The sequence below is a fragment of the Sorex araneus genome, chromosome 8 (assembly GCF_027595985.1).
Source record: "Sorex araneus isolate mSorAra2 chromosome 8, mSorAra2.pri, whole genome shotgun sequence".
Lineage (NCBI taxonomy): Eukaryota > Metazoa > Chordata > Mammalia > Eulipotyphla > Soricidae > Sorex > Sorex araneus.
The window spans coordinates 58,451,141-58,465,046 of record NC_073309.1 but is presented as its reverse complement, the minus strand read 5'-3'; the positions used below and the strand labels follow the sequence as shown (position 1 = coordinate 58,465,046).

The following is a 13,906-nucleotide window of genomic DNA, read 5'->3' as shown; positions in this document are numbered from 1 at the left end:
TTTCAGAGCCTTTTTTCTATAACTAGAGTTTCAGTTTGTCTAATTCATGAAAATGATTAACAAATGTCACACCAAATCGCCACATGACAGTTTTTTTGGGTTTTTCCCTTTAAAATATATGTCATGTAAGATACATGTTTGATTCGTAGTCTAAACTGTTTGTCCTTCAGAACCAAAAGAAACTTCAAAATGAACATTTTTCCTTGAATGTTAAAAATCAGATCTTTTCCCAGATTCTTTCAAAATAATTTCTATTGCTTTGTGAATAATCATATTAACTGACACAACTTCTAGAACAGAATTAGTTTCTAAAGTAAGCTATATCTTAAGTGAGTTTTTTTTTTACAAAGCAAAATCACTCACTTGGGGAACAATTAAAATTGCAAAAAAAAAATAGGAAAGTGCATTAGTTTCTCGACCTCATCTGTTTATACTATAGTAATTTGGTTTTTATTATAAAGGCAACCATTAATGAATAATAAGAATTAATGTTTGCTGACTACTGTCCATGATAATCTAATATTAACTCATTCTGTCTTGACAATAACCAACAGGTCTAGCCATTATTTCCATTTTCATACCAGGAGGCTTAGACAAAGAAAAGCTAAAGAATTTTCCATATGATGGAATTAGGATTCAGATCTATCCTGGACTCTATTTATATGCAGCAAATATTAAATAAATTTTCTCTAAGAAATTGATATTGTGGGTATTTTCCCCAAAGGAGGCAGTTGTGGGTTATGATACAGTGATCCCCATAATCCCAGAGCCAAAGTCTTTGACTCCAGGTGAGTAGATCAAAATAAATTCAATCCATTTTCCCAAATATATGGAGATGGGATCTTTAAGAAAAGCTCTCCATGAAACACTGAGAGAATAACCATCTAAAATCCCATTAGAAGTATATGGTGATTCGTCCCATCACCGCGATAATTTCTCAACTCCAGCTTATACTATGGCAATCTAAATATCCATGATCCAGGTATGTGACAATGATTGTCACTTCACATGAACTAGATTCCTAGTCCTAGATTCTCCAAAGAGCATGCAACTCATCCCAACTGGCTTTTTCCTTTCAAGAACTTTTGCGTGGCGCTACAAGCCAACAGAGAGCCACGGAAGGGATGAAGCTTAACATCTGAGAGAAACCTAAAAGTTCTCTTAGCCCAGCATGTTTATTTACAGGTAAGGAATCTGAGCTCCAGAAAGGAACACAGGTTCTCAGCAGCAGAACTGGGCCCAGACACCCTCATTCTCTGGCTACAGTCCCCTTTGCCTGTCACACACTGTTGCTCTGAGTGAGACCTTCATCTCTAACCACAGATACTTCTTAGTTTATTCCAAAGTGAAATAAAAAACTACTCCATTAGTTCACATAAAGATTTATACAAATTTTTGGTAAATTCTAGTTTTTCTATGTATAATTTCTAACTAAGTTTAATAAATGGCCAACTGGTTTAAAAATTCCCTAAGATATTATATTATATCATATTATATTATATTATATTATATTAGATGGGCTGGAGCGATAGCACGGCGGTAGGGAGTTCGCCTTTCACATGCCTTACCCGTGTTCGATTCCTCCACCCCTCTCAGAGAGCCCGGCAAGCTACTGAGAGTATCTAGCCCGCATGGCAGAGCCTGGCAAGCTACCCGTGGCATATTGGATATGCCAAAGACAGTAACAATAAGTCTCACAATGAGAGATGTTACTGGTGCCCGCTCGAACAAATCGATGAGCAATGGGATGACAGTGACAGTGACAGTGATTATATTATATGAAGACTTTCACTGGAATTGGATAACGAATAGCGTAGAAATTGTGTCAATTATACAATTAAGTGTATAATGAGTGTAGCTTGAAACGAGCTTGTCTACTTCTGGGAATTAAATATTTGTTTTGTTTTTGCTTTGAGCCAATACCCAGCTGTGCTTAGGGCTTACTCCTAACTTTGTGCTCAGGGATCACTCCTAGCTGGCTCAGGAAAACATATGTAGTGCTGAGAATCAAACCTGGTTGGCCACAAGCAAGCCAAAACACCTTACCCATTGTGCTATCTCCCTAAACCCTCTAGGAATTAAATATTTGGTAATGTGGTGATGATATTGAAGGAATATTAACTCTGTGCCAGAATCTGAGAGTAACAGAGTAACAAAAAAGTATATAATTAGTTAATTTTAAATTATTTTCTTACTTGACCCTGTCAATATAAAATAGTACATTTTTAAATTTAAATGATGAATTATATTTTAAATTTTTAATAAAGCCAATTTTTTGCTGTTTTTTGTTTTTTCTTTTTTCTTTTTTTTTTTTGAATCACCGTGAGATAGTTACAAGCTTTCATGTTTGAGTTACAATCACACAATGATAAAACACCCATCCCTCCATCCGTGAACATTTTAAAATGTGTATGAAAGTTGAATAATATCTAATTATTTGGGAGATATGGAGGACATGAATTTCAATATACTTTTTTTGGAATACTGTTTTCCCAAGGAAAAGGCACAGTGCATCAAATTTTGTCTCACAGAAGATGGATATGAATTAGAATTATATGATAGCTATGGTGTTTCCAAATTTTAATTTTTCAGCAAAGTTAGTTATTTTATATAATAAAAAACATTTTGGAAAAATGTCAAATGATATTCCCAGGCAGATGTAAGGACTAACCTCCAAACCCCCTAAATACTAGAGGAAATTTATATTTTAAGTAGAGATCAAATAAATTATAACTGAAGTATCAATCTTGATAATGTTATATGATCAAATAGCCATTCAAAAGTAGAATGATGAGCATTACATTTTTCATATATTAAATTAAATCTTGCATATTGCAAGGTCCTCAAAGTAGACCTTTGGCATTGTAAGAAAAACAAGAAACAAGCTACATAAAACATAAACACAAACAAATATCTAAAATATTGGAATATGGAATGAATAAATTTTAAAACTTGCATTGAAGATGATCTAATATAAAATGTTGTCTTGTTTCTTAGAAAATCTTGACAGAATAACAAATTTTGATATTTTATTTAATAAAAAATTTGTTATATACTTAACATTAAGTATGGACTGGAGCTATAGCAGAGCGGGTAGTGTGTTTGCCTTGCATGTGGCCGACCTGGGTTCGATTTCTCTGCCCCTCCCGGAAAGCCCAGCAAGCTAGCAAAAGTATCCCGCCCACACGGAAGGGCCTGGCAAGCTCTCTGTAGCATATTGGATATGCCAAAAACAGTAACAAGTCTCACAGTGGAGATGTTACTGGTGCCGGCTCGAGCAAATCGATGAACAACTTGGACAGCAGTGCTACAGTGCTAGTAATAACACATAAAAGATATTTATTTATTCATAATTTTAACAAATGTAGCAATATTAAAATTTTATTTTTTATATATGTGTATGTGAGACGTATATACATGCACACAGAGAAGACAACTAGTTGACCAGCTTTCTTTTCTTTTTTGTTTTTCTTTGTGTTTTTGGGGGGCCATACCCAGCAGTGCTCAGGGATTACTCCTGGCTTGGTGCTCAGTAATCACTCCTGGCAGGGCTCAGAAATCAAGCCCAGTTTGACTGCATGCAAGACAAGTGCCTTCCCCACTGTGCTCTTGCTCCAGCTTTTTGATCAGATCAGCTTTTTTACCAACCAAATTTATAGTGAAATTTTATGTCTATTAAGAATGTTATTTCAGTCTGATTGCAGAAATAATCTGGTAATACTTATTTACTGTTGCCTAGTCATTTGATGGCAATTATCCAATTATTAGATATTTTTCTTCTGAAATGCTTTACCATTCCTCAAATATATCCAGTCTCATTAGGGAAACTAGAGATAGACCTGTAAAATTAAAATATTTATTATTTTAGTAATAATATAGTAGATATATTAATAAAGATATAGTAACTAATTTAGAAATTATAAAAAATACTTATATTTTACTAGCAATATTAAAAGCCATGCCCATCCATATGCCAGTGAGAAATCAGGGACACAGATAACAACATGCTACAAGAATTTATGGAGTTCTGACTATTTTTTTGGCAGGAGTATCACACCCATTGATAGTCTGAGCCTGCTCCTGGCTTTTTGCTCAATAACTATCACTAGTGATGCTCCAGGGACCATTTGGAATGCTTGGGATGGAACCCACGTCTCTTGCATGCAAGGCAAACTTTCTGCCCGCTGTACTTTTCTTCAGGCCATGCTACAAGAATTTAGAGGCAAGAACTCTTTTGGTGGACTTGGATGGTCCTGGTGAACCACACAAAAGGTGTGATTTTGAACTTATCTCCATAGAGAGTAAACTTTGGCATTAGTAATGCAGTTCAATACACCTTATTAGTACGAGTATGAAGCTGCAATTCTTAAGCCTAGTTGTTCTGCTTTTGAATATAGATGAATACTCATGAATCCAAGGAAGATATGACATTTAAGTTCTCAAGTTAGAACTGCTTTTAATGATTTCTAGACTTGAACCAGTATCTCTAGAAACATTGTGGTTAAGCCCCTTGAAAACACAAGCACAGCAGCACATTCAGACCTTACATTACAATCCTTAGATAGGGAAGCACCTTGATCTGTCCTCCTGAAACCAAAACCACCTTGAAATCTTTCTCTTTCTTCCTCTGAGAAATTGCATGAATAAAAATGGGAAATAAATCAACTTCTTTTCAGAGATAATGGCTCACACTTAAAACATAACCCAAAGACTCACAAAAGACTAATGTAACCAGTTCCTATCTGTAAATATAAATTGTGGAGAATGGAACCCTCAAGTGAGAAATTATTTCCTTCGTGTTATCTTCTAGTTTCAGGCACCACCTCTATGGAACTATTTGAATTGCTGAAGTCCTTATTTGGTTATTTGTAAGAACCCTCTACTTTATTGCAAACATAGTTGTAGATGACTATTAGGAAGGGGCTATATTTTTAATGTCCATTCAATGTTTTGGAAACCACCAGTTGTTTGCTCTTGTCTGGAATGGAAGTCATGTTTTGTTAAGCGCATCACAGCCAAGTTAAAGAGCAGTTTTATGGTTTGTGTTTTTGTCCATAAAATTTTCTGTTTAGATCAAATGACATTATAGCTGAAAATAACATACCCTGATTTTTCCTGGTGCATGTAGATCCTCCAAAGTTTAATAGGATATTGCCGAATATTTCTTCCCTTGAGGTTCCTAACCCAAAACAAGGTAGGAGCATGTCAAGTCCCTATTGATATAAAAACCCACTTGTTTAGGGGGTAAATCCCAAATATTACTTTTAATAGTAAACAAAATAAATATCATGGACTATAATTCTAATATTTTTCTATTATGAAAGGTATCTCAGAAATATCATAGTGAAAGGTATAGAGCTAGTTAGATGAAATAGAAGTTATAAGCACTTTATTTAATTTACATGGAATGTCAGTTAAATCCAACAGAAATCTAGAGTTCTGTTCCTATCACAGAACAGAGCATAAATTTTTTTAATTGATAACAACCCTCTCACTGTGTCTTCCCCCTACACATTTTTTATTGAGACACTATGATTTATACCATTGTTGATCATAGAGTTTTATGCATACAGTGTTTTCTATTTACATTTCTCAAGTAAGCTGGTACATCAGTTTTATAGGGTTGGAGAAAATGCTTTATTGGAACTCCTAACACGTCTGTTTTCTTTCACTGCTGCTCCATATTGATTGACAGAAATTCTATCTCTTTCCCTCCCTCCCTCTCTTCTTCCCCCTCTCTGTTGCCTCCCTAATCTCCAGTCCTTCTCTCTGTTTCTTCCTCCCTTCACTCTTTGTCTCTCCCCCTCTTTTTGTCTTCCTCCTGCTCCAGCCCCTCTCCCTCCTTTCCCCTCACTTCCCCTTTTCCTTCTCATCCCCCTCTCTCTCCTGTCACTGCATATTTCCTGTAGTGGGAATTTCTCCTTTTTCATCCTTTATTAGAATTCATTTCTACAAGTGTTAGGAACAACCTGTTTTGCCTCTGTCCTTAAAGCAATAATTATTTTTGACTTCTAATGTCACAAAATAAAAGGAGAGGCAGCAGTGTGATTACACAGGAAGAACTAGAACTTTTTAAAAATTGGCCAATGAAATTCATAAGATGCAGTGTAATGTTAAGCTTGCATTAACATTTAGTCTATAGATATACTTAGATGTGTATAAATAGGAATTTATTTTAATATAAAATTGTATTCTTTTGCCTTCTTCCTTCTACAAAAAAAAGGCACATCTTTGGCTTCCACCTTCCTTAGTTATATACAGGATGTTCCTTTTAAACACTAATGAATACAGATGGAGGAGGAAATGAGCAAAACGAGGAACTAGGAAATAGCTGCTAAGCAAAACAAAATATATTAACAATTTGTTGAGGAGTCAAATTGGAAGGGCTGCATTCTCAGTCCTTGATCGGAGTGATGAAATTGAGACTGTCCTAGATACATATATTACTAGCAAATAGAATTATCTTAATCATCTGCTCCAAATGAATTTTTTCGAGTTTCTGCATACTTATGTGGAAGAAGAAACACAGACCAAGCTCACCCCTATTAGTATAATTCTAGAAGGATTCGGGGGAGGTTTAGTGGTTTTATTCCTCAGCTAGTTCACGAAGGAACATCTTTAGTGAAAGGACATTCCATATTTCCCAATGAGTTTCATAGCTCAACAAATTATAAGGACAGAGTCTAAGACTTAACACTTCTCCACAGTAAGTTTTGAGCCGAACAAGATTATGCATTGTTCAAAACCTGAAACAGATTCTTTTTTATTATTTTCCGATGTTTTCTGGGATGTGACAGGACTAAAAGCTTTCAGAAATATATTTCATGAATGCAGTTTGCACTTTTTGAGAATGGATAATGAGTTCAAATGAATTTATTTGAGAAGTAGCACTGTTGAATAAATTGCTTGCTCTTGAAATTTTACGTAGAGGTGCACTTTCAGGCAGTGGCCACTTCTATGATGTAGCCATACTTTATCTTGTCAACATCTGCAAAGAACATCAGGCTTTATCCTGTTTTTGCTATTTTTCACAAGCCACTCTTCTTGAATAATCAGAAAAGAAGTGCCAAGTGAATTTACAGAGAAATTTCTGCTACTAATAAAATGATATCACAAAGCTAATAAAATCTGAGATTATTCTATTTTAAAAGTAGGGAGATACATGGTATCTTCAAGTCTAGATGCTGCTGAATGGTTGACCATAGGTATTTTGTTCTGTGATTCCTAAACATAAGAAAACCTATGGTTACACAGAATGCCACGATGACAATACAACTACAAATTTAAGTCAAGGAAAATAGAGGATGCTAAAATCATCATTTCATTACTGGATTTTTTACTTAAATGATCAGATTTTTAATTTTTGACCTTGAAAATAAAGCTTCTAAAATTTATTATAGCCAATGGTAAATGATTTTTCTGCTAAATTCAAAACTTCTTTTATAATTGAAACAAACTCTGAAGAACAACAGATAAAAAGAGTCTCTTTCTATAGGGCTACTTGTCAAGTGGGTTGATTATAAGTTATTACAGTTTGAAAGTTTCACTATTGTTTCTAATGCACTGTTCATTCTTTTAAACCTATCCAGTTGCTCCCAAATTAGCTTTGTCAACAGTTTCTTCTGTTCAAGTTGCAAACCACAAGAGAGGTAGGAATTCTTGGATTCATACAGTGATTTCATGGTGTTATGTGTTGTGAAACATTGCACTGTATGAATCTGGAATATCTGTGAAGTGTACCCATCAGCTTACTGGCGAGGCATGTTGACTGATATTAATCAATGCATCAAATAGTACGGAAATGTCATTTGTAAGAAAAAAGTGCTTCCCTAGAAATTTTACTGCTGCAAATTTTAAAATACTGCAACACTTGTTTTCTGAAAGATTAATGTGTGAATAGAATTATAGCAGTTTAGGTTCCTATTTAGAACATGAATGTCAGCATATCACTTTGCTACTCATGTGCAATAAAAAAAACAGGAAACCCATTTACAGTGAGTATCAAGGATTCTTTTCATGGCATCAGAAACAGAGTGTCTCATGACGTGTTCCACTGACTTGACTTTGTTGTATGTAACACATTTCAGAATTTGTACTTTTAAACATTGGGCTGAATTTTTCAATTGCCAATGAAGATCATGTCCCCCAAATACCAGTTATAATCACTTTCTCTAAGTTGAAGTGAGCAGTATCTCATAGGTGACTTATAAATTACCCATTAGAGCTGGCATCTGTCATTCACAGAGTGAAAGTTTTTCAGAAACATAAAGACAACCGTTATATTTTGCCATTTCCCTTTAAATTGTCCTATGTGACAGGTGTGTCTTGTCCCCCACCCTTGACTATTAAGCACATGTCCTTTTTCTGTTTCTGTCTTTTTACCCTTCATGAAACTCTTCTTACAAACAAATAGATATATTGACAGAATCTGGATTTAGTTTGAACCAACCAGTTAAAAATGACCCTAAGTGTGCCCCTATTCCTTTATTGAATCTTGTCAAATAATTTTTCAGGATTTAGTTAATATTGAACTGATCCTTCTGGTTAGAAGATGGGATAAGGGAAACAATATCTAAACTGTACCTTGAAGTTTCCTTCCTCACAATGTGCTTTTACATATGTAATATTTAAGATACTTTTTTTTCTGGTCCGTAATACAAATGTGTTTGTGATTTGGGGAACTGGGAAGGAAGAGAGAGTTCCAAGGCTATGACTGAGAACATAGTATGGATACCCTTCCTTATTTATGATGTGCACGTCTACACAGAGAAAACAGCAAAGTGAAGGCAAAAGGATGTTATAGTGGCTTTCAGATAGTCTGTCTTTTACACATCATGTCAAGTTCACTGGATGTCTAATGGGCCTCGAGACCTAGATTTTGACACTTATCATTGAATTTTGTCTTGGGGTCACAGTACTAAGAATGTCTAGACACATCTCTCGAGGCAGGAAGAAGTCCCAATGCAATAGTTATTGCAATGCAGAAAAGTCCAAGTTCTCACCAGATAATGTTTATGGAACAGTTTCCAACCTAAGGTTGCCAGTGGGGCTGATAGCAGGAAGGGTAAGGACTGTGAAAATGTTGTGGCTTCTTTATTCCCTTCAACTAGGTTCCTCAGGAGCATGTGACTCTTAAAGTACGGGAAAATAATTTCTAGCATTCTAATTACTTCATTTCTACACAAAGTCTTTTTCCAAATCTTTTCTTTTAGTGACCGAAATAAAATCTCACCAGTTTGACACTGAATAAGCTTTCCTCAGGTGGAAAGAAACAGAAACAAAATTAAATAAATAAAATTTTTAAAAAATACTGTCCATGCCACCTTAAGGCCACCTTTTGAGGACTGAGGACTTTACATAATATTTTATTTTTCTAGATTGGGGTAATAATATAATTATAGACAATAGGGAAATATTCAGACAGAAAGAATATACCAAAGGGAAACTGAACATTTTTCTCTTTTTGACATTCTCTTTCTTCCATTCTCCTTTCCTACAAAATTTTGTTTTGCTGTAATTTCTACCTGTTGAGATTTTCTTGTAAGACTCATTCGCACAGTGCTTAATACCTTAGTAAAATTTGTGTTTTATCTGATTAGAAAATCTACTTTGAACTTTTTTTTCCAGAACAATTTTTATTATTGCTGTTAACTATTCAGTTACTAAGTATCATTTCACCATAATTGTTTTATATGATGTAGTAGTATGTCATATGGGAGGAGCTTGGAAGTTGCAACTACATTTAGTGAGTAGAGACTCAGGAGGTGAGGAATGTTCCTGAATATCCCATCATATTCAGAAAACAAATAACCATTTGAACCAAAATGTCAATAGTGCCAATATGAAAAACCTGCACTGGACTTGTGGGCTTCATTCAGTTTTTTTTCATAGCACTTCCCATAAATATGTGTTGGCACTGTTAGCCTTACTACATCATGAAAATGTGTTTTGGAAAGCTCTATTAGCTTTTTCTAGCAAAAAGTAATTAATTAAAATCTCTATGGGAAAAAAATCCCTCATGCATAGAGAGATAGATACAGTCTACAATGTGTCTCTCAAGATTGAATAATTACAAAGAATAGCAGTTTTTCAAAATGTGATTTTTCTACCTATATTCATCTGCATAGACACAAACTAAATTCTTAGTTAAACTAATCAGTCAGTTATGTCTTCTTGTGTGATTCATTTTTCTAAGCTTTTAAATATATCCAGACTTTTATGGAATCTGAAAGATGAACAAATGAGGTTTTTAAGAAGTTTTGTTTCTTTGTGACTTGTTCTGTATCCTGAAGGAGGTGCTTCAGGTTCATGGTTGATTCATTCATTAATTCACTGGAACTTTTTTAGTGCTGAGTATATATCAGGTGATATTTTGACTTCTGTGGTTACTCGTGAACAAACCGGAGACAGTTTTCATTCATATGTTTTAAAAGTTTTTTCTTGGATATTAGAATTCTCTTAAAAATTAAACAGGATTAGGAAATTGTGGACTATTATTTCAAATAGAGTGGTCACAGAATTCTCTTAAAGAGAGAAGAAAAGAAATGAGAAAAGCATTCCACTGGGATGTTCATGTAAGGAGCAGCAAGGGCAGGCATGCTTTTTGAATAATGTGGAAACATTATGCAAGTGAGGAAAAGAATGAGAGCAAGAGCACTGGAAAAGATTGGTCGAAAATGAATCAACTAAAACTGTGCCCTATATTCTAAAGGAGATAAAAATCTATTAGGATTATGAGCAGAAGCATGTCATGACCCAATTTAAGTTTTGACAAAGTCACTCTAGTGGAGGAGACTATCAAAAGGCTTCTTAAAACTAAGAGACCAGCAATCGTCTACTTGAGGGATGATGTTGATTTAACTAGAGGTGAGTGTGAATTAAAGCAGTGGGATTTGAAATGTCTTAAAAGCATACTGAAGATACACTGATGGGCTAGTATAGGAGGTGAAAAGGGTGTCATCAGGAACAACCCGGGAATTCTGATCTGAGAACTTTGTGGGATGAAGTTATCATGAACAATGTTTGGTCACCTGGGTTAGCAGAACGTTTTGGAAGACTTTATCTTTGAAGGTTTTGACTTTGAGCTTTCTATTAAACATCCAAGTAGATGTTACAAAACAGTTGAATATATGATCCATGTAAAATATACTCAATCCTACAAGAGGGTCCACCCTACAGGGTGGAAATAACTGTTTTGGGAAAGTCAGCATAGAGATGATTTAAAAAAAAATCATGAGGCTGGGCTCCCTCTGGGTGAGCTTGAAAAGCAAAGGGGTACAAAGATTAAGTTCTAAGCTAAAGACAGGGCCAGGAAATGCAATGGGGTGGGGGAAATGAGAAGGACCAGAGAGGTTGCCCGGAAGACCCCTTTGAGGGAGGATTGACAGATATTTCAGAGTCGTATAGGGAATGATAGTCTTGAAATCACACTAGGTGTATGGTATCGCCAGGAAGAAATGGAGAGAGAGGCTTCAGTCGGTGGATTTCCTAGGACACCATGGCTGAGGAATTCGGGTACGGTGACAAAGGAGATTAAAATGATCCTCCTGGTGGACCACAGACTTTGGAAGAGGGGAAGAAAAGACATGGTAGTTCAGTGAATTGGAAAATTACCAAATCATCGAATTGTTAATATAATTTCTTTAGTGTATTTATATGATAAGAGAGCTCAAACAATAGCATTGATGATTGCTAATGGATTCTGTGACCGTGTGGAAAGACTAGATATAAAAGAGTCATGAATTAATTGAATACCGAAAAATACTACAGTCCCTTAATAATTATATTTGAAATGCTCTGCGTTTATAGAGGGATCTCATGTTTCCTAAATCACTTCCAAAGATTGTCTTCTCATTTTATTTTAACTCATCGCAGACAGGAGACAGATTTACCAAAGTCGCAAAGGAGTCAGACGTTTTAAAACTCAAGTTACTATTAGTTGTTTTCTGGAGGTTAATATAAGACCTTGTACATATCCACTTATTTATCTTTTGGAATAATAATACTGTGAGTACTTTGATAGTACTGTGAGCTCTGCTGAGTATGTTTTCCTATATAATTCTTTACATTTCCGTGCATTTATATATTTCATAGTATTTCAATATCCAACAAAATCAGTACATTGATATTCAATTAAGATTCAGTCATAAAAATGTCATCACAAAAATGTGTAATGATCATTATATCATAAGAGATAGTAAGCTACAGTGTCACATTTGACATCTTATGGAAACCCATGGTATAGGTATTAAAAGTGTTGTATTTCAGTGTTCATGTATATTTATATATTTGTATTTTACTATTGGGTAAAGCTTTGTTGGATCGAACTCAACATGTACTTCTGCCTATTTGGCAAATTCTATAGAGCCCTTCAACTCCTACAAAAGAATCAATCATATTATTAAACATATCTAGCCTTATTCTCTGTATTTTTCCAGCGTTGTGCCTTTGCTTATTCTATTTGACCCAAAATTCTTATTCCTTACTTAAAAGTAAAATAACCTTACCTACTCCATAGAAGCTTTTCAGTGTTTAAAATTTCATTCATCTCTTTTCATTTTTCTTTGAGTCATAGGAATGTCTCCTTAAATTACACTGAGACAATTTGCCACTTGTTTAGCTAACATATACTGATTTGTTTTCTAGTTGCCTGAGTACATTTGTCTTGCCAAACCTCTTAATAACAAAACTATTGCAGTGCATGTGGGGGAGCCGGGTGGACCAGTAAATTCTCAGGCCTTACTCCTGGCTCTTTGACTATGGATCACTCTTGGCAGTGCTTGGAGGACTATATGTGATACCAGGATCAAACAGGGATTCACTGCATCCAAGACAATCCTTTACCCCTGTAATAACTCTATGGCCCCAAACCAAAGACTTCTATAAAGTTTAAAAAGGTACTTTAAATGAATTTAGGCACATAAAAGTGCTTTTATGAAACAAAGCAGATTAATCAGGTTAGATTGTACTGAGAACTAACATGGAAGGTATATAAAAAATGATAGTCGCTAAAGGTTCTCTCATAGAGGATGGAGAAGCTAAGAGCAGGACTACTAATGTTCCAGCGGGACCTAGAATCCCACTGTTGCCACAAATCCTTGGAAAACAATTCCTCGTGGAAACTTGGGTTTCTTTGTTGCAACTGCTACTCTGGAGTTTCTTGAGAGCAGAAAGATACTCCCTGTTTCAAACCCTTGATTAAGGAAGGCTGTAGAAGACTTTTAGGCTTCTCAGGGAATCGGAAATACATAAGGTATTGCTCAGGAAGATGCAGTGTATTAGAATATACCACATTTTTTAATAAAATAATTGAGTCTTTTGATCTGTACTTCTATTATTGTTGTTTCGATTTGCATGCCTTAAGTAATAAATCTACGCAGGTGTTTTCTTACCCCACTGCCCATATTGGAGTTTCGAAGTTTCCTTTCCCAGATCTCTCCCTTTTCCTCTACTTCCTCCCAATTGCAAGCTTCACCCCACACACAACAGTATCATTGACCTCCCACAGGGGATGTGGCTCACCTTTTGAAAAGTCCTCTCTCTTTTAAGATTCTGGAGTGCCCAAGAGGTTTTCTCTAAGAATTCTCTTTTCACCATTTACTACATTTTCTACTCTGCTTCTGTCTAGAAGTATAGTGACCTTAGCCTTCTTTAGTAGCTGGGTCCCCAATAAATGAAACCCACCTATTGATAAGTAGAAGGTGAATATACACATGCAAACTCATAAAGCAAAGGAAAGGACAGTCATAATTCATCATTTTTCCTGACTAATTTTGACAATGTTTATTCATTTTTACTGTGATCGTAAAAATCTGCCTCTAATACTTTAATGTCGACGAGGAGAGAAACATAGCACCTCACATAATAATTGGCAGATAGTAGAACAATCTCATAGACTGTTGAATGG

The 13,906-nt window shown here is 35.2% G+C and overlaps 1 protein-coding gene across 11 annotated transcripts in view; it reads left to right on the top strand.

Moving 5' to 3' along the window:
- Positions 1–13,906, top strand: part of NTNG1 (netrin G1) — a 374,749-nt gene that overhangs the window by 292,576 nt on the left and 68,267 nt on the right. For 3 of the 11 annotated variants that reach the window (XM_055146506.1, XM_055146513.1, XM_055146510.1), the window contains one exon: positions 7,590–7,649. The exons of 6 other annotated variants lie outside the window; for them this stretch is intronic. In XM_055146506.1, the coding sequence (XP_055002481.1) occupies positions 7,590–7,649 (60 nt within the window). Of the gene's footprint in view, positions 1–5,128; positions 5,195–7,589; positions 7,650–13,906 lie in introns of all 11 variants that reach the window. 2 more of the 11 variants (XM_055146512.1, XM_055146509.1) reach the window with 1 other exon arrangement.